This window comes from Pygocentrus nattereri, chromosome 15 (assembly GCF_015220715.1).
Source record: "Pygocentrus nattereri isolate fPygNat1 chromosome 15, fPygNat1.pri, whole genome shotgun sequence".
NCBI lineage: Eukaryota > Metazoa > Chordata > Actinopteri > Characiformes > Serrasalmidae > Pygocentrus > Pygocentrus nattereri.
Genome location: NC_051225.1, coordinates 10,484,387 through 10,506,711, shown reverse-complemented (window position 1 = coordinate 10,506,711; position 22,325 = coordinate 10,484,387). Strand labels below are relative to the sequence as shown.

The 22,325-nt window shown below is 40.9% G+C and overlaps 1 protein-coding gene across 8 annotated transcripts in view; it reads right to left on the bottom strand.

The window, feature by feature from the left end:
• neo1a (neogenin 1a) overlaps positions 1-21,739 on the bottom strand; it is a 242,931-nt gene extending 221,192 nt beyond the window's left edge. For 6 of the 8 annotated variants that reach the window (XM_017709794.2, XM_017709801.2, XM_017709802.2 and 3 more), the window contains exon 1: positions 21,164-21,738. In XM_017709794.2, coding sequence (XP_017565283.2) covers positions 21,164-21,236 — 73 coding nt within the window. In that variant the 5' untranslated portion in view covers positions 21,237-21,738. Of the gene's footprint in view, positions 1-21,163 lie in introns of all 8 variants that reach the window. The other 2 variants (XM_017709797.2, XM_017709799.2) reach the window with 1 other exon arrangement.
• Between the last annotated feature and the right edge of the window lie 586 nt (positions 21,740-22,325).

The following is a 22,325-nucleotide window of genomic DNA, read 5'->3' as shown; positions in this document are numbered from 1 at the left end:
AATCAATTCCATAACCGGGCAGGAGAAAGATAATTCACAATATGCAGAATTTAGTGACTGTTTTAGCCTCTTATTCTCCAAGGTATATTTTGGTTTGTCCATCTGAATATACATGATCAAGTCATAAGGCAAATTATTCAGTAACTGCAAGAAATAAATGTCAATTTTTATTTTATCTGTTAATGCTTAGAATTTACTGCTGAAAGCCAAAAAATCTTTGATGCTCTTTGTATTATTTTACAAAAATCATTTTTCCAGAGCAGATCACTGAAGAGATGCCGTCTGTTTATAGTTTATAGCCCAGATTTGTGGAAAAATGGGTCGACTTTCAGTACGAAAAAAAAGTGGAAGTCCAGTTACTTTTGTTATAAAGGTTTAAAATGACATCACCGTCTATTTGACTGGGAAAAAGACAGTTACAGCCTCATACGACACTCACCTTCTGAATGTAGCTTATGAAATGTGAAAGTTATGAAGAATATGACAAAGTGCATTTTGGAACCAACGGTGGTCTCAAGGAGTTGAAAAGGTTAAAGATTTTCAAGAATGGCCAGCAGGACATACGAGTGCAGGAACCCTGCAAAATGCCCTCAATGCAACCGTAGCATGCGCTCACAATGAGTTTGAAAGGTTATAATAACACGGAGCATGGTGTCCTCTCACATATACATCTGAGTCTGAGAGCTGAAAACAAAGTTATGCTGGTGAATAGCTTTTCCGCATGTCTTTGAGCACCTCAATTTAGCTACAGTGCCTGCCATTGTTCAAGGAAGTCTTCCAACACCAGGCTTTTGAGACCTCAAAACATGTTTAGGCCAGGTTTTGAAAGGAAAAATCCATAACCGCGCACATGCCTGCCCTTTTGCTGCACAATCCTATGCTCAAATGCATATGCATGAGGGAGAGACATTTTCATGCACACAGACCATAACACACAGGCAGAATGCATTAAATTGTCCCTGAAACTGGCACATCACAGTGACTCTCAGTGGTTTTTCTCCAAAAAGCTCTTGTGATGACATACAGGGGACTCTAAACCAGACATATCCACTAGTTCTGGTCCAAAACTAAGCCAAAGCCAGCATAATCTTTAGAAATATGGAATGTAACAACCAGAAATATGTCCATGTACTTCAGCTGAACCAACAATGAAACCAGTCACTCCTACTTTCCAGTGAATCTGATCTAAATAGGGAAAAAGCCTAGTTCCCTCATCGCTTCTCCAGTAGTGGACAGTTACCAAGTAAATGTAATTCATTACTGTACTTTAGCAGTTTTTCTTCGTGTATCTGTCCTTTACTGAAGTTTTTCCATTTTGGGTTTACTTTCACTCCACTACATTTCAAAGTCAAATATCTCACTTTTAGTTAGGAATGCGGCAGCAGCAGCCAGTCTATGGGGTGGGCTGGTGTGGGTGGGCCCCCTGAACCGGCCTGAGGAGAGACTACTTCATCTGTCCATTAATACACTGTATTTTAAATCTCACACGCTCCGTGTGTTAAATTTCACATCGAGCGGGATTCATTCACGCTTTTTCCAACATCAGTAAATGGATTAAAAGATGTTTACAACTGATGATCAGATTTCTGATTGCATCGAGTGCGTTTACATGCACTTAACAATCTGATAACTGCAGAAAATCAGCTTTTGTCACTAATCGGATCAACACGTTTACATGCACTCCGGTATTCAAATAACTCACTTTTTACTCCACTACATTTTGAGAAATCTGTCGTTCCTTTTGTTTTTTTTGTGTAGAAAAACATAACATGTCAAAACAAAAGAAGCGCAAAGCCAGAACACCAATCAGGGCACAGCGGTCACTTTGTTTTAAGCTTGTTTTGACCCGTTGGTCATACCGACCCAGTGCAACACACAGTTCAGCGTCAGTGCAGCAGCAAAATTTTGGCAGAGTCAATTCAACATGAATGAGGAACTAACCTAACTTTGTGTAAATAGAGCACAATATAGAAATATGTCCACATATGCAGTCGTGACTGACGCGGCTTTTTTCTGAATTTCTACAAACACCATTTCATTTTATAGTAAATTAGTTCAGGCTAGTTTATGTTTATGAACAGAGGCCTACAGATCAATATAATAAAAGAAAACTAATTTGTGATCCTGAGTTTATTAAACTTGCAAATACATTGAATTAAGTTCATTCATCTTTTAAGTACTTTTACTTTTGATACATAAGTACATTTGAAGGTAAATACTTTTGTATTTTTACTCAAGTGGAGGTCTAAGGGGCAGAACTTCTACTTTTACTGGAGCAATATTTTACCTACTTTAACTCAAGCACATAATCTGTGAACTTCGTCCACCGCAGCGCTTCTCTGGTTTAACAGTCCCGAGATGATCTCTCTTTTCAGGAAAGAAAGGAACAAAGTCAAGGATGCAGCTTCTGCTTTCCGATTGCTCTTCACTTCCTGCTTTTATTATGACTACCACTAAGGCTATTTGCCCTGGTGAAAGGGGAGGGGACAGTATTTACTCAGTGCGGAGAGACGTCGGGCCGTGGCTCACTAATGGCTTCCTGCATTTCGCACGATTGTTTCCCTTCAGGAAATCTTATCAATACAAGCCACTGACCAAAAACCACAACACACAAGTCCCCAGCGTTAATTAAATATGATTGAACGGGTTGAAACGCCACTTCCTCTCCAACAAGCTAAACAAAAAAAAAATGAAAAGAACATTCGTTTATGAGAAGAGGAGTCATTTTCTGATGGAAAACAGATGAACGAACAAACAGTAACGAAGTGTGAAAACCTCTGGGTGAATCTGTCGTCTAATTGTAAGTGATTCAGTGGAGCTTACAGATGGTGAAAGTGTGGGGAGGGCAGTCTGTCGGATATCAAGCAACTGAAGAGTGTTAAAATGAAGGACCCATGGCGGCTGCTTTAAAGTATGCGCTCAAGCCATGGAGCTGAAGGCTAGCTGGCAGGGACAGGCAGCCGTGCTCTCATTAGAAATTAATTTCCACTGTAGCCAGCGTGGAGCTGAGGTACAGTCACTGGGCATCTAAGGCTTTACCCAGGGGGGGCACTTGAACCCCTGACCCCCTCTTCTGGAGAGGCAGTGCGTGACACCAACCTGGCTGCGAATCACAAGCCTGCCAAGCTAGGAATGCTGCAGCAGGAACCAGTCTATGGGGTGGGCTGGTGTGGGTGGGCCCCCTGAACCGGCCTGAGGAGAGACTACTTCATCTGTCCATTAATACACTGTATTTTAAATCTCACACGTTCCGGCTTTCACACCGAGCGGGATTCATTCGCGCTTTTTCCAACATCAGTAAATGGATTAAAAGATGTTTACAACTGATGATCAGATTTCTGATTGCATCGAGTGCGTTTACATGCACTTAACAATCTGATAACTGCAGAAAATCTGATTTTGTCAGTAATCGGATCAACACGTTTACATGCACTCCGGTATTTTCCGACAATGGGAAACTCTAGGTCTACATGAGTCAGACAGTAATCAGATTTCTGCTTGACAACATGCCAATAAACTCACAGGAGAAGACGTGACGTAAACATAACATTAAACTCAAACTTCTTGCTGCTGCTTTTTTCTTTTTTAAAATAAATCACACCACTTTACCTGAAAATATGAACACCATCTAGAAGATAAATATTTAAATCCTTAATTTCCTCAAGCATATAAGTGGTTTCAGCATCATTCCAAAAGAGTTTTGCTGCATCTCACATCAATGCTGCTTGTTTATTTCCAGTGCCGGCGAAAGAAATCAGAGTAAGAGCTTATATGCATTAAATCTGATTACTGAGCTAAAATCCAGCTCTGTTTATCGGATTTCTAAGACATTGGAGTATGCCGTTTACATGACCATTAACTGCAGAATTCAGATTACCTCCTGATTATTGAATGCATGTAAAAACCAAGTATACACATTATTAAAAGCAAACATCAAAGGGATTCAGTTGTTCACCATTTTGTTACAGCAGTGCAGCATCTCCAGAAACAGCTCAAACTCAAGCCAGTTTTAGCCGCTGATTGAGGCGGTGACCCTCTCCAAGCTTCTCTCGCTTTTACAAAATGGAAAGGAGCCTATCCAATGGCCCCACTTACAGACATTCTGCCTTTCTGTTGCTTCTTCCGCTGCATGAACACCACAAAGACATCTTCATTCACATCATGTTTGGTGCGCAACGACTAAAAAAACTCTTCCCCTTCTGCCAAATGTATTCAGTCATCTAATACGTGCTTGAAATGAAAGCTGAAGTCACCACATGGGCTACGTTCACATTACCAGGCTAAAGTGGCACAAATTCAATTTTTTCCCTAATGTGACTGATCTGATGTTTTCAGAGCTGTGTGGATACGCAAATCTAATCTTTTCAAATCCGACCTGAGCCACTTTCATATGTGGTCCTAGATCGGATACATATCCGATTTGTGGTCGTGTGACCTGAACGCGACGCTCAGATCAGAATTCTCAGATGCTCAGATCGCGTGTGTCATCATTCAGCGTTACCATGGCAGCAGCGCTGAACAAAAGTTAAAGGCTGTAAACAGTTAAAAAGTGTGCTCATCTCACTTTTTTCGCTTCGTCTCGCTCTAATAATGAAGCTGAGTGTGTTCAGAGTTTATCTTCACAGCGAAGCTCGTTCTTTTCAGGAGTTTGCTTGTTGATGATGCACGTGATTCATTCACGAGACGTTACTGAGTAGGATGTGCTCATGCGGGTCATTTCAGGACTCCGGTTCGTTCACAATAACGACAGATTTGAGTCACTGAACTGAACCAGTGTGAGCCATGATGTCAGAGAGATCGGATTTGAGAAATGAGGCTTGTAATGTGAACACAGCCTTGGTTGCCTACAGTCACTGGTTTATTGATGCAGCAAATAAATTCTCCAAGATATGTGACTTTAGTTCATTTTTAGTTCAGTCATTAAGAATATAATTAAGTCTATTTGGCCCCTTTCACACCTAGCATTAACAAACACCTCAGGTAATCTGATTATAAGCGGCCTGCGATAAGCACATGTGAACGGGGGTCCAAAGCACCTATTAAACGCTCTGTAATCCCATCACCCGAACCATATCTGGAGGTGGTCACGGTACAATCACACCACGTTGGAGGGATGAAAGCTAGAGCATCTCAATGCGTCAGAGGACTGTGTGATAAACTGCATCATTACCACAGACAAAAGCAGCTGTGCAACGTCTTTCTTTATCTTCTCTCCTGTCTGTTTAGAAGCTGCTTTAGCAGTTCAGATTATCTAAATAGCAACGTAAACAAAGAGACATTTTCACCCGACAATCAACGCAGCAAGACTTAAAACGCCAAGTTAAAACAGCTTTATATCTCACTGTCCACCTGGAATCAGGTCGCTTGAGACGAGTGCTCATTCCAAGCATGAAAACTGGAACCATCAAACTGGAAGTTTGATTAAGATTTCTTTACCACTAGATGTGGTTTAAGGTGCTGCCTGCAATTTGCATGATGCTAATTGGAGGAGTAGAAATTTGCAGCTCCAGCGCAAAACAAAAGAAGCAAATTGCAACGCCACACGTTTTTGCTGACCAAATACATTTGGGGTAAGAAGGAAACTGTACATTTGACTTACCACTTAACTACTGCTTTAATGAGCCAAGTCCTCACCCAAGCTGCTTATTTTCAGAGACGATACCCTGAACTATCAATGTCAGGAGAAGAGAGGAGGAAGCAAAGAAGGTCAGCGCGATGTTTTCTGGTCGTCTCTCTCTTGTTCCAGTTAAGGAAATGATATCCGAACCTGGCAGTGTCCAGTAATGTAGCCTGCAGTGTCTTGTTTTTCTATTTTAAAGGGTAACTTAAACGCAGTTAAGGGGCTGTTGAGCAATCTTTGCTGTATATTTTAGTTTATACCGCAATATTTTAAGCCCCATGTGTCAAACAAGGTCCTTTTCAGCCTGCAAAATTAGTTTAGTTTTATGTTAATGTTAGCCCATCTCCCAATGATCTGCACTACAATCCCCAGGATACACTGCAAGCGTATCCAATACGTGTGCGCTTCCGCCACCATAGGAAAAAACTTTTCCAATATTCCAATTTTCCAACCAGAGGGAAAATTTTTTCCAAGTCATTTTGGGTCATTTCTTCTGATCCATCCATCATGATATTTACAAACAATGTAAAGGATCACAAGTATTTTCAAATTGTCAAAAACTGAAAAAGGTCAAAAATGGAGAGACGAGGTTTTCTTCCAACATGCAAGTTTATGTAAAATTAGATGTCTTTCTACTGAAACACTGCAATGTCCCTTTGGGATAAATAAAGTTCTTTCTAGCCATCTTTCTAGCCATCTACATCATTAGGTGCCATTATGATTTTGAGTAAATAATGGCCAGTTCAGGTCATAGCAAAATATTATTTAAAAAGAAATGAAGACACAGGCGCTTTCTGGCCCACAGATTCGTTTTATAGATTTTTTTTTTTAAATGGCTCTTTCAGTGTCTGAGTTTGACACCCCTGGTTTACTGGCGCTTTACTAACTGACATGATTGTCAGTTCTCAATTATCCCACTTTTCTCAAAAATCAATCTCACAAAAATTCACCGTGTTACATAACGTACTGCAGAAGAACGCTTTGCATATTTGGGTTTATTCTTCATTCTTCATATTTGGGTTCTCGTCATGATTTCCAAAAAGTGTTTACTGTAATATTGACCGTGTTCAGATTCACCAATTCAGCCTGTATTATCATATAGTTAAACAGATATTTAGCTGCCCAGTGTGAGTGTGAAAGGTTTTGCCCCCAGCATTAGAAGAAGGAAGAAGGAAAAAAAAAAAACAAAAAAAAAAAACAAAACAACCCAAAAGCCAATAACTGGCGCATCAGTGACATAATCAACTGATACATGTGCCAGTAATATTGTCAATAATTAGCTCCTTCTGGCTTAAATCTGCGATTTGATCTCACAACCTTCTGATGATAGAGCACAATCTTTATTTCACCACTGGATAGCTTAATATGAGATGCTCTCCTAATGTGCCAAAAATGTCTCATTTTATAATATATGGTAAGTCAAGCCTTAGAAAGTACACAGAGTAAATGACTGGAACAGACTATTCCACCCCAAGACATCAGACTATTCCACCCAGTCTGGAAATCCAAAGTTCATAAATATTATCATGCTGCAAAATACCACACTTGCTCACTGTGGCCAAAAGAAATGACTAAAGATGCTTTGCTTTAGGCTTATTCCAAACAAGTTTACACTAATTATAGGCAAATACTAATGACTGAACATTAGCTTTCATTTAATGCGCTCCATTCTCGAGTACATTAACACAATGACATATATGCTGCAGGAAACCAGGCTGAGTAATTACTCAGTTTAAACTGCTCAGGTAGGCGCACGTGTGCGTGTGTTTGAGTCATCACGCGTGTGTAGCTCATCATGGCCTTTCTTCCTGCCTTGTGGGTATGCAAACTCATTAGGCTTATACAGTAACAGCTGGCCTCTCCTTAATGACATCCCGCCTCATCAAAAACACGTCCCCCAGGGTTTATCAGACAAGTGTCCAAGGGTCCAGTGCTGGAATGCCAAGACCGCTCTGTAGGTGATCGTTCTGGCTTTGTCCTCTGCATCCATGTGGTGCAAAATCTAATTCATCACAGGTCAGGGGTTGAGGCGTGGGGGTCAGATGCCGAGGAGCCAGTAGAGAGCGCGAACAGCTGGTTTCCATCAGCCCTTTCGCTCAAAAGAAACTCTTCTGCTCTCATTGTGACTGCACAGCAGAAGCCTGACCCCAGCCCGCCACAGAGGCTGCAGAAGCCCCCTGATGGCCCCATAAAGATCAATGACTAATGCGCTTTTTTCATGGCTTGAAGGCCCAGCATTATATATACTCATGATTAACTGTCTTCACAGTGAAAAACCCACAGACACAGCAAACTATACAGAAAATTCACAACACGAACTAGAACAGAAAGAATGTTTGGTGCCATACATACATATTCATAACAGTCGTGGGCTGGAGGTTAGAGCACCAGCCCTGTGACCAGAAGGTCCCCAGAGCCAACAGCACATGACTGAGGTGTCCTTGAGCAAGACACCTAACCCCCAACTGCTCCCAGAGTACTGCGGATAGGGCTGCACACCACTTCGGGCAAGTGTGCTTACTGCCCCCTAGTGTGTGTGCTCACTAGTGTGTATGTGGTATTTCACTTCACAGATTGCTTAAATGCAGAGGTGGGACTAATAAGGGTCACTTAATCTTAAAATTGGTCAAACATTCAAAGGCACAACAAATGAATAGAGGGTTATAGTGAACCAACCATTAGAAGTCAACGGAGAACAACTGTGTTAATTCTAAAATAATTTAGAAGTGTTGTTCATTAACAAGCCAGCGGGTTTAACTGTGGTGAACGGGGCAGAGAAAATGTCAAGACTCATTGTCAAATGGAGACGTGACAAAGGCAGAACAAATAAATGGAGGCTGATAATAAAAATCAACCATTAAAAGTCTATTAAAAGGTTTCTATAAGCTACACTATTTAAACACAGTTATTTGATCACACATTTCACAATAAATGACTCTTACACTCCATTTGCACTTCTGACTTTTTCCTGTGTGTCCGTGAAAAATGAGCATGAAATTTAAGCTTAAATGTACATGTAATCACAATAAAGGTGAATTAAATGAATTTAACAATACAAATTAAAGTGGAAAAAGCTTTTAAATGAAGATAATGTGCAAAAATGTAACTTAAAATAGCAGCAGCCTCTGGGATTTACTGATGTAGTCCAACACAGGGACAAGCTAGCTACTGTTACGTGGAGAAGGTTTATCATTTACAACGAAAGCTGGTATTAACACGGGAAAACGAGAGAGGGGAAAGCTGGGATTACGTTACTCATAAATCACTGATTAAATATTATATATAATAGTTACACTTATGCATCGCTGTAGTGCTGCCAGGAAATAACAACTCTGCTTGATAGTGTCTGCATTTGACCTGTTTCACTGGGTTATTTATGCTGAAATGTCCCCAAACTTTTGAGTTTTGTAAAAAAAAAAAAAAAAGGCCGGTTAATCATTGTAGCCCTACTTGGATGAATGCATGCAATGACACAAACATGGCAAAAGTATGAGGCTTCCCACAAAACCTTTACTTAATCAAAACCTCTTAAAATGACCAGGACCTGCTGGCAGATTCAAACTTTTAATACACACTTCTATAACCTAATAATAACAACTACTTCACACTGTAGGCCATGTAGTTACCCAGTAATAAGCCTTAGAATGTAACAAGCCTGAGATTTTAAGGTTATATCATATGAGTGAGCAATAATTACTCATAAATTGCCAAATTCTTTTGTTATCCCCCCTGATAACTGCATTTTCAAAGGGTTAACAGCAAGCACTGGAGTAAGATACAAACAACAATGTGGCTTGGAGGCTTTGGGCATTGATAACCACACACAACTACCTTTTCTGTGAAATGTCTGAAGACGTACCAAACGAATGGAGGCTGATAGTAAAATTAACAGCAACGGCAGGAAAAAAGAACAATAAACAATGACGCGCTCAGCAAGGACCCCGATTTAATTTAATTTTGCTCTGTAAACCTCTTAGTGCTGCATTTATCCCTAAGCAAGCACTGTAAGACATGAGAAATTCCATTACATGACAGCTGCGCATTAAAGAGGCTGTAATGTGCCGTCCCCGCAGGGCACCCTGACCTATAATAGCTCCTTCAGGATCTGCTCCGAGGAGCGATTCTGCAGCCAGAGAAGACCGCCTCACACAAACGTGCTTCTATCCACCTCAGCACTTTCAAAGAGCAATTTCACCTTGGACACGACCGCACGGTCTAACGTAATGCAGACTGGCACGAGGAGCGGGTTTACCATGGTAGCGTGACCACAACACAAACCTGAAGACACTTTCGGAGAGAGGAACTAGGCGAGATTATACAGGCAGACGCTCTTGGAGGCTGAGCAGAAGAGACGAAAACATTTTTACTGTAAATGAAATTCACGTGTGTAACCGCTGAAAATGTGATTTTAAACTGCAGCATACCCAATTTAGACGGAGCAAATAAACAGTAATTGTGCATTATAAGCACGCAAGCTGATTGGTTGAGGTGTTCTAACCGTGCTGATATTTCACCATAACATCACAGGTTTTTCACAAACACTACCACTGTACCACTCCGCTGAGACTCCCTTGCTAAGGAAGCAGTAAAAATGGCTTTTAGGAGACGCTCAAGACATTTTTACTTTACTTTTTACATTTTTACCACAAACAGAAAATGGGACACTTAAGATCACGTTTGACCAACGGCGGATTTGGTCCGACTCTGAAGATGAAACAACACTAAATTCCCAAACTGTCATCACCACTGAGCAGCTTTTCAGTCACTTTTAAGATGCTTTACAGACCGGCTGGACCAAAACAACATTAATACTGATCTGGCAAAACCTCACAAAACTGAGCTAAACAGTTTTATGGCTCAGTCTGATTTGGTCAGACTCTGAAGATCAGACTACACGTTTGGCGAATGGGACTGGGTTAATTTCTGGCCGATTCCGATCTGCTCAGTGGAGATGACAAGTTTGGGAATTTAGTGGAAGGAGCTGGAGAACAAACTTCCGGTTGTGCAGCGAGTGAGTGGAGCTTGTTACTCTGACAGCAACAAGCTGCTTGTTAAGGAACTGTAATTAGGTGGAAGGAACTGAACATTTAAACATATTAAACACCGCGTTCACTGCCCAGTTTATTCATTCATTACTTTATTTATTTATCTGTTGTATTTAAGCAATAGATCTCAAGGTCACGAGGTTATCGCTATAGCCTCATGACTGTGATGATCTACAGCACTCGCTTGATGTTATTTTGTGATAACACCCTCCCGCTCATGTTCTACTGCTTAATTAAAATATACGATGTAGAGGCTGTGTGAACTTATTTTCACTTAGAAAATCAACAAAACATTCGACCGGAGGCGCCCAAACTTTCTATATGACTGTACACATTGTGCGCTGTGAGAATGTCCCATCATACACCCTGGGTGCGTATATGTTATTAATTAACCACTCAGTGGGTTTGGTTATGCACCGTTAGAAAGCCAAACTGCTGTGGATGTGGCTGAGACAATGTCAGTATTTACCGTCAACTGGAAACTGTGACAAAACTTTTTACAGTCAATTCAGAAAAAAGTCATTTAATACTTTACGTAGCATTCAGGCATGAGCATTTCCCTCCTCAAATCCTACAAGCTAGCAAAGATGGAGCGTTGGTTTCTGGAGCAGGAGAGTATGACGTGCCCTTTCTGGACCTTTGTGATAAAGCAGCTGCCAGCAGCAGCACAGCGGAGATCTTCACCACGTCTGGAGCTGCCAAGAGCCACAGGCTGAGTTCTGGCAGGATGGCAAGAGTGTTTAAGCACATTCACAAGCCTTCCTCTGTGAGGGGCCCAGCACCCAACAGCACATCAAATGCTTTTATTTTTTTTTAACCCCACTGAGCTTGGGGACGGGGCCCCTGCAGCGTCCATCAAAAGCTTACTAACACTATGTGACTGAATGGGTACACTTAAATCATCCTCAGTGATCTTAGCGCTCGGATTTGTTTGATGTTTTGGTAGAAACGGAAGAGATGTTCCAGCTGCACGACTGTGTATGACGGATTTTAAACAGGTTTTTGAATATCGCTGCTGTCAGGTTTTGACTTAATTTGAACATGCCCATTTTCCTTTACATTGTGTGTAAATTCCATGATGAACAGACCAAAAGAAAAAGTCACTGTGTGTCGTATTTCTTACAAAGCTGGGTAGCAGCTAGTCCTATTTACTGAATCATGTGTTTAACCCCTTAAATAACCAAGACCGGCTTTTGACCCAAACTTTTATTACATGATTCAAAACGGAACACAGCCAGCTTGCTCTGTAAACCATGTAGCTACTGAGTAAAAAGGCTTAGGATGGAATATGCCTCGGATTTTAAGGAGGTAAACAAATGTAATTGAGTAAATGGAACTAGTCACTACCCAGCTTTGTACCAAGAAATATGGTACACAGTAGCGCCAATTCACTGTTATGCTTATACACTGTCACACTGACACTCATTTCTACAGGTGTTCTCACAGAAAGCCAATCATGAAAAAGTGTGCAGACTATTTGGTATAAATTTAGCTTTATAGTGACCAGATAACATATGCTGAAGATATATCTACTGCAGGGGTGTCAAACTCCACTAAAAGAGCCATGTTAAAAAAAACATCGTGTTTTTGTTTTGTAATTAAAAGTGATTATTTAATAAATAAATAAATAACTGGCAATTGTTCATTTAAAATATGTCAAAACAAATTTTATCAGACCTTGAAATATTACATGAATACTTGAACTAAACAATAGAATACCTTAGTGACAGATAACCAATAAATCTCTATAAATAACTAGAAAGTAGGTTTTTTTTTTTTTTTAAACCTGCCTATTTGCTTGAACTAGACGCCCGCCATCATTCCTGTCTTTGGTGTAGCCGCCGTCCCTTACATTGATGTCAGGGGAGTAGGGTCAGAGCACATGTCACACAGCAGTGCATGCTGGGGGTTGTAGTGCAGCTCACTGTGAAACAGGCTAATATTAATAGAAAATTATTTTACAGGCTTGGCCCGCAGGCCCCGTGTTTGACGCATGGGATCCACTGTGTACAGCATCCCTTGTAAAATGTAGCCTAGTTGTTGCAGTTTCGGTTTCCCTAAACCTACCTGCTCCTGAAAAGCAACATGCCAGGTATTCAGTGTCTGCCTTTCTACAGTCTGGCTGCAGGAGCCTGTCACTTTGTCCCAAGATTAAGTACAGTTTGGAAAACAGGTCACAAAGAATACTCTGCACCCTGTTCATGACTGATGATCCAGGGGAAGAGAGGAAGACAGAGAGGGGGAACAATACTAATTAATTTGGTAGGGGGGTGCGAGCTGCCAGGCTGCCCTTGTGTTGTTGGAAAAGAGAAAGGCAGGAAAACATTCTACAAAACTGGGTCAGTGTTAAACGGGTTCAGATACTTCCCACTCCAACTGGACTTCAAACGCAAATGCCTTTCGGTTGGGTGACACACAAGCCGGGTTCACATACAGCAAAAATAATTCTCATCATCCGATCATCCGACATTTCTTCACCGGCTGTCGAGTTAGAGTGCTGAACTGTCTGAAACTTGCAATGCAGATTTCTGGAAGACATCCAAAGAGACAGATAAAAACAAGATGCTCTGCTGAAGAGGAGTCAGAATGCCAGAAGGCACACCGAAATCAAATTAAGATGATTTACAATTTTCCAGGCCCTTATTATTCACTTAAATTCATAACTGGGCTGTTTGCCAACAGAACAGGCAGCCCAATATGTTGCTTTTCACAGCACAACAGAGTTAGAGATGTTAGAACTGAGGGTGAAAATGCTGCTGACAAAGCGGAGTGTTGAAAAAGAGAATTAATGCTGAAACTTTATGACTTCAGCCACTTCACATTTACAGCCTACTGCTGGGACACTAGTGCTGAGTGATACTGATGACATTCAGGATAGAGTCCGAACTGGCCCGATCTGAAAGCTAGCTTTAAGAGTAAAAGTTCGCCACAGACTTTGAACAGTTGTTTCAAGCACATCTGAAGCACCCAACAAACGAAATACATTGTAGTTTTCATTATCTGTCACTATTGCTTGGACTGAAAAAGCAATATTCTTGCGTATAACAGTGCAGATGTTATTCCACAAAGCATGAGGGCACGCCACATTTACGAAGTTTGCCCAAGCTTTGATTAGGTTACATCCATTCCTCGCAGAGTTTAAGCACAAGGAAAGATTTGCTCAGCGCTGTAGCTCATCTCCAGGGAAGCAGTGAAAATGACCTAAATGTAGTTCAGGCTGGGCCTCGCTCCACCAAGCATGAGCTTTCACAGCTCACATGCACCATAATCCTCCCCAGCTGCCGAAAGCTGGCAGGGGACGCGGCAGCAGGAGTTCACCAACAGACTGAGTCTTACAATTAACATCTTCAGAGAACAGCAATGGTTCAGGGCCCTATGGGGGGAAAGCAGTTCTGACTAGCAGACTAATCTTAGAATCACAAATCTCTATCGGATAAACACGGCCAATTTCCAGCCCATCATGGCTTTTTCTCTAAAGGCCAGATATGCAGATCATGCAGCAGCTCCAGATCTTGCAGCGAGGATGTGCAGTTGACCTCCACTAAGCCTGAGGCCCTCTGTAATCTATTTTAAAAAGCCCCCTCCTCTATATGTAGGATCGAAGAACTAACTCCGACAGCTTCTGCTTAATGGTCGCATCTGTTTAAGCCGTTAATATCTCATCAAAAAGCAGCTATTTCTGCTAGTTAATCTATTCTTCCCATATTAGAATGTGGATTTTTTTATTGCTATAGTTACATTCAAGTTTGACAGGTGAAGACTGATCAAAGACAAAAGTTGTACATATTAATTTGTGTGACAAAACTTTACTGAATCCGACAGCATCTGTTAAATGGTGTTTAACCATTTCAACTGATTCAAGGCTCATCTAAATAAACACAACATAGTAGTGGGCAGTATGGCCCAAAAATATATATATATATTTTGTTTTTCCTCTTGAAATGCAAATATTTCAAATGCTTAAGTAAACATTTATTATTTATTATTATTCAGGGATGTCCCTTCAGTTTTTAATAAGAAACATTGCGAACCAAATTACAAATATTTTTGTTGTGCAAAACCGTAAAAACCGAACTGAACAATATGTAAAAAAACCTCAGTCAGGAAAAGCTTTATAAAACCAGCCCCACAAGCCTGGCAACACCTGTGCTAAATGTTTCGTGTCAAATTTCTGCAAATCTGTATTTCAGCATTATTTTGTTCCGCCTTAAATGAAGCAGCAATTACATTATTGCGACTGTTCATGTGCCTCAAAAGTAAATGCTGAACCATTTAAATTGGAATGGAAAACCAGAATAAGAGAAAAACACAAAAGAATAAACTTCACAACTCAGTCACCTTTTATTGCTTATCTGACCACAAAACTTCATAATAAGCCTGGTTTCTATTATGAATGAGCACATGTTGATCATCACAGTCGATCCGACAGAAAAGAAAGCGCCTTTTATATAATGACAGAAAACATGAGATCACACACTTTCAGAAATAAAGGTACTACACTGTCACTGCGTCAGTGCCCCTCTTGTCACGGGGTGGGATTTTCAAGGGTACATCTCGGTACCTTTAATCAGAACATAACTGAACCATAATCCAATATTTTCTAAGTTATACTGACTCCACACACCCCATCTCATCTCCAGGCTTTTTATTTTATTGTTCTGTTTTAAAACATTTAGTTAAGAAAATGTACAAATACAAACTTTTCACCTGGAAATAATAATCTAACGTTCACAATCAGACCTTAACACCACTGTTGTACATTTGAGGGAACATTTACATTGTTTTCACCTTGAGGAACAAAAAACAACCTGCATAGAACCTTTTCTAACCGTGTAGAAAGCTCCAGTTTCACATGCTGATCCACTGTATTATGGCCAACATGGACATGTTTGTGGCCTAATTAGTCTGGGGGCACATGTTAACGAGTCAAAGCCAAATTCTCCGCATAAAGCCGACAACACGTTAGGCGAGACAGGGTTAATGGACAATGCTGCTAAAGAGAGATGAGAGAAAAAACCCTGACACAAGGCCAAACGTTCAGTTTACTGCAAAATGTAAAGAATGCTGTTGTTTATCCATTAAGCCTCCTTGCGTGCGAGAACAGGAGGCTGTTGATTTTTGGACTGGCCCTGTTGTGGAGCGAGCTGCCCAAACCCGACTCCAACTCAGCTTCTTCCACAAATATAAGTGACAGTTCAAAAGGAAAAAGAAATGCAGGCAACCAGCGTACAGCTCTTACCCCAAAAATGGCAAGAAATCCCACAAAAACGCCTCCATCACGTCCCCATCAGTTTCCATTCTGCTCGCAGGGCTTCATTTGCACATTAGGCAATTAGCCAAAGGCCTATTGTCCATCTGAATTAATAAAGCACATCGAAGGCTGGATCTCTCAGCTGGGGGTTATTGTGATGTCTGGCCTCCAGAAAGATTCAATTGCTGACAATGCTGACTTTATTACAGTGCTATTGATCTTTGTTTCCTGACATTTGAAAACATGCAGCTGCAACAGTCATGATGACTTACGATAATGGGCGTAACGCGCGTAATGGATTGATATAGACACTAATCAACAAACACGCCGAGGCAATATTAGTGCCCTGATGCAAAAGGGAAAACAATGCAATTAGCACGGAAGCTCAGACATGCTAAGCATCTACTCTAACAGATACAAGCTCACAGAGAACTTAGCAGGCCTACAACAAACTCCCTTAACCCTGACTACAGCAGGCCTGAGGAAACATTTAAAGAACCTTATTTCATCATTTAGTGCAAGGAAAGTGATAAATTCACTCATCACATTCACATGAATGGAGCTTCACTCATAGGTAGTAATTACATATTTATAACATATTTACAACTCAGATTACACAGAATATTACATAAATGGGATGCAAATAGGATGAAAATATGGAATATTGTAGGATAACTAACAGGCTGACATGGAGTGGACAATACGACAATATTTACTGCTATAGTGACAAGTTACGTCATGGTACACTTTTCAGAGCATATCGAAGGGCATCATAAAGAACTGACTCAGTACGTTCTTAGTACTTAAACACTGACTAACTGCAAAAAGGTTTTATGCAGTGCATAAAGTGAAATGCTGCTTAAAAACCACTGTATATACAGTTTGTTAGTATTTTTAAAGTACTTTCACATTTCCACTAGTCTAAGCCTAAGTCTGTAATTACGTAGTACAGTAGTTGCGTAAAGTCTTGACTGAGTCCTTATTAACCACTACTTAGCTTCAAACTATCCTTTACTAAATTTGGTTGCACTGCAAATCCTTAAGTGGTATCTGAACTCTAAATAACCATGCCATTATGAAATAAACACACTACCATGGAACTGCAATATCATTTGTTTCCATAGAAGAAAGCATCTATTGTAGAAGAGATTGACGTGCACTAGCATGAATACATGTAGCCACTATCTGTTTATTATTTAATATTCTTCAATATTTGCGACAACCGTGTTGTCATGCTGTTTCCATTGCTTTTCCCAACTCTTACGCCTGCGTAGGGAGAGCTGGTTTCTGTTGGTTAAGGAAGAGTGAATATTAAGTAACTACCAAGCTCCACATCCAAATTATGTGAGCTTGGATTTATTAACATGTAAACCTGAACTTAAACATTTCCATTAGAACCAGCCTATGTTTAAACTTAGCTTGTGCAACCGGCACCTGGTTCTTTCCAAATGCATCAGATCCTTTTTTTTTTTTCAGTTTTTGACATAATTTGAAAATACCCATAGTCCCATATATTGTGTGTAAGTTCCACAATGAGCGGACCTAAAGAAATGACCTGAAATCACAAGGAAAAATGTCTGGTTCCATCGATTTCCATTAAAAATAGAGTATGTTTTTCCTTCTCCTGTAAAGTTACAATTATGGAGATACAAGGTTTTGTTCTGACCACAGCGATATTGTGTATAAAGAAAATGTATTGTGAAATTACATTTTTGCCATCTGTCACTTTAAGTTGCTCTATATAATGATGTCAAAATGGTGTTCATGCCACATCACCATCCTCCAGTCTGACAATGAAACAACCCAAACAGTCAACAAAAGCATTCCAGTTTGTCATTTCTGATTTTAAGACGAAATTAAGAAGCATCCAAGACCGCTGTTCACATATCAGACGCAAATTCCTCAAAACATTCTACACCAGAGCTGGAGACGACTGGGCAAGAAAATCGCCAAGAATGCTGAGTGGTTGCAGACAAGGCTGTGAAAGTGTTTATACAGTCCAACACGTTATTTACGTCGTTCACAGGAAACCATCGGTGCGCAATTCACTCGCAGCAGGATTAACGAGATAAGACGGAACGCAAGTAGGATTTAAAAGAGTAGAGTTTAAAGGAAACAGCAATGAAACACTGGCAGGTCCTCCAGAAGCTCCAGGACAGAAACATTTCCTTGCTTTTGGGTCAATGAAAGCAGCAGCCGGCAGCTGTAGGCAACCTACGCTTTCAAAATACTGCTTAGGGTTCACATTTGTTCGTTTCAAGACCTCAAAAATGTGTTTCGAATAAACAGATATTTTCAGAAAGGGACCCAACAATTAGTAATTTGAAACTTCTCTTGCTCGCTCCTCGCTCACTCCACATGTAGGTCCCAGCCCAATTCTCTGGAAACAATCAAAACTCCCAAAGGAGCCCCCCGTTCCCCCTTAATCTCCTGGTTTTATTACTTACCCGACAAAGTCTGCCCATTCCACCCAGCCCCCCATCCGTCTCTTTTGTACTGATCTCAAGCAAAGCCTGTGATTTTTTCTCTTTTTTTACCGCTGCACAGCGCTTTTCATGCAGAGGAGCGGCTTTCATCAGCTTCCTCACGCAAGACGGCCTGGTAGACTACATTCATGGCTCTGCCCGCTTCGGACAGGACATTTGAGCTGAATGAGGTTCACTGCTAGCTTGGTGGTCCACTACCAAATAATTACGCATGTTAAGCAATATCAAAATGTCAATTAAGAACCCGAACTGTGACTTCCTAACCAGGTTTGAGGCAAACTAAGCAACAGAGCTGAGACATGAGCATGAGGATCGTTTCCTCAGGCCAAACGTGTTCTGTGTGTTTTCACACAGAGCTCAGTCATTCCCTTAAGTCATTTGTTTCCTCAACCGCATTCAAATAGAGAGATTTTTACATCATTATTCCTTTTGACTTCTCTTTTTTCCCCCATTTTCCATTTCCTTTAATAACCCAGCTGATGCTTTATATTGTTTTACAACATAAGCCTAAAAATGATGCCTTATGCTGGCACTAAACTTGTGCTTTTAACACAAAAACATGAGCGTTTTTCGACTTTTAAAGATAAACTCCACTGATTTTTCAAAGTTTCTGTACAAGCCAATGGCCAAGACGCAAACATTCAGTCATCCAGGGTGGTTAAATGTGAAATGATCTACTCTACTTGGCTCTCCAAGGACACTCAAATGAGCTATTCGTGAGCTTAATGGCTCTTTGCATGGTGAAAAGGTTCTTCAGATTGATGGAGAACGTGTTGCATGTGGATCTAGATGGAACCTTTTTGAAAATGACTAACACGCTGGACATCGTAACAACAGCAGAATCCTTTTTGGTGCTATATAGAACCATATACAGCATATTCACCATCTTAAGAACCATTTCACCAGACAAACAACCACTTAAGCATGCAAACGGTTCTATATAGAACCATTCCATTTACTAAAGAACCCTAAAGCACCATCTTTTTTAAGAGTACAGAGAAACAGCAAATGAGAGCTATTCACAGTGGTGGTGATGGGAACCAGACAGCTAAAGCATTTCACAAATACCTGAGACAAATGTTTGACAGTTTTGACATAAAACATGTATTTTTTAAATATTTATTCATGGTGGAGGTGGGTGGAAACAAATTAGCACCTAAAGATTTGGATTTGGATTTACCACCGTTTAAGCTTTATTATTATCACATATACAAACTCAGGACACATGTTTGTTTTGGATAGTAAATCAAACGGCTAATTTTGTGTTGTAGCCATGGCGACCCCTGGTTCCCATCACCACCGCTGTAAAGAAATCAGTATCCAAGTTTCTCTACAGTGAACTATTTCACCTTAAACCAACCAGGACTTTGTTAACATCTCAGCGATAAAAGTGTGCAGACATTTTGAAAAATGGATAAAAGTATCCTTTAAAAAAACAGACAGCGTTGCTCAGCCTGAGGAGAAAGCGCTAAGCTAGCTAGGTTAGGTGTCTGTTCTCTACAAAGCAGAGCGGCACAAAGACAACATCTGTGTAGAAACGGCGCTGATAACCTCCTCCACATGTCTGAACCTAAACAGACTCGCTGCCTCAAAGAACAATTACTCTGAAGATACTGCTTAGTAAGAGCTTCATCACTAACTATTCTCAAAAAGGGAACTCATTTCAGTCCGAGAAATCTTTCGGCTCCTTTAAAAAGGCAGGTGAAGCGTTAGACTCGAGTACAGGTTAACTCAGCTGAGCCGTTAACAGTAGCTGAGATCAGCTAGTTACAGTAATATATATAAATAGTGCAAAAAAATGGTGTATTTAACATAGAAAGTGAGTCGTATCTTACTAATATCCTTCAGCTTTCACCTGGACTCGAAGCAAAGACCACTATTTAACCGGAGTGAATCCACAGGACACAAGCAGAAACCGAGTTAACGCTATCTTAACTGCTGGAGTCTTAAAGGGCAATCCCACCGATTTTTAAAGTTTTCTGCATAAGGAAATGGTTAACATGTCAACATTTTCATTCAGAGTGGTTTGGTGCGAAATGCTCCGTTCTAGAGAAACATACCGAGTCAGAACTGTTTACAGTGGATGTGATAGGAACCAGACGTCCACCTCCAAATGCTCCCTCACAGAAAGTTATTGCATGAAACGGTCAGGAAAACTGGTGGGTGAGACATCATTTTGCGACAGTTTTATGATATTATTTTGGCCTAAAACGGATTTGTTTTGATTATTTTAAATCCATTCATGGTGACGGGATGCATAAAATGTATTTTATGGCAAAAATACTTTTTATTTTATATAAAAGTATAAAAATTATTTCACTAAGGCAAAACAGTCTCCAAAGAAAGCTTTTTTTTTCAGATGTATGCCTATTATACCACCACCAAGCGCAGAAGGCACGCCAGGTTCACTAGCTGGTGGTTCTGGATAGTAAATAAACTGGAGAGCTATAACTGCATTGTAGACACAGTGACCCCTGGTTCCTATCACCACCGCTGTAAAAATGTCTGAGTCTTGTTACAGTGAACCACTTTACATTAAACCACTCTGGAATTACTCTGTTTAACATATCAAGGCCTGAATTATTCTGAATTTTTTTTTAAAATCGACGGAATTCCCCTTTAACTTACCTCAGAGTTCGACCTGAATGAAATCACAGCCCTGTTGCTAACTGTTAGCTCTGGGTTTCAGCTGTGAGGTGCAGCGCTACTGGGTACAAAGTTGGCTTTAGTTTGCTGGTTGAATCACAGGTTTCGCGCTTACCTTTCTCAGCATGTGAAGCCGTAAAGGTGAGGCAGAGGAGAGAGAGGAGCAGCCGGGCTCCCCGCTCGGCCATCACTTTGCAAACAAAAATAGAAAAGAAAGTGTTTTGTGGCGACACGTTCGCGCTGGAAGAGCTCTCGGAGTGGATTCCGTGTTTAAATTCCTCTCTTTCAGCCCTTCCCGCTTTCCCTCCAGCACTGCCGCGATCAGCACTTCACCCGAACAGCTTCTGAAACCATCCGGAACCAGAACCAGCTCCTTCTCGAAGTTGCCAAACCGCACATGAATCTTTGGCCGGCGTGAAAAAGACAACCGAGCCGAGAACTGCTCGCCTAAACTTGGCAAAGGCGGCGGAGCGGAGCAAATCACATCAATCCATACTCGCACTTTACTGGAACAGTGAGCGGCACCGAAGGAGAAGCGGCGATAACTGCATAACGGCTTCCCACAACAGCACAAAGTGGAGAATCCCAAAGTCAGGACGGCTGGAAACGTTTTTTCCTCCAGGACCGATGTGGGCCAGATCCTCAGGCTGAGCACAACTGAGCAGAGCAGAGCGCAACAGCAGCGTGTGGAAGAGCAGAAGTTCGCTGGAAATCCCGGACTGGATCATATGGACGACTCGGAGTTACAGAGCGTGCCTTTCAAGGTTAAATCAAAAGTGTGGCATGGCCGTTGGTACTTCATTCATATGTCACGATGTGTACGCCCTCGATCCCGGGGACGGCCACTAGCCAAAGGATTGTGTGTATATGCACCGATCAGGCATAACATTATGATACGCTTGTTTGTAATAAAAATCTAGATAGATAGATAGATAGATAGATAGATAGATAGATAGATAGATAGATAGATAGATAGATAGATAGATAGATGCAGCTTTTTTGCCATTGCTCAGTACAAGTTTACAATAGTGCAAAACAGACAGTGCAAATGTGCAAGAACAGGCATAAATATAATGTATTAACGAAATACACTGATCAAGCATAACAACAACTTGTTTCTACGCTCATTGGTAATTTTATCAGCTCCACTTACTCTAAAGGTGGACTTTGTAGTTCTACAGTTACAGACTGTAGTCCATCTGTTACTCTGCATACTTTGTTAGCCCCCTTTTATCCTGTTGTTCAGTGGTCAGGACCCCCATGTACCCTCACAGAGC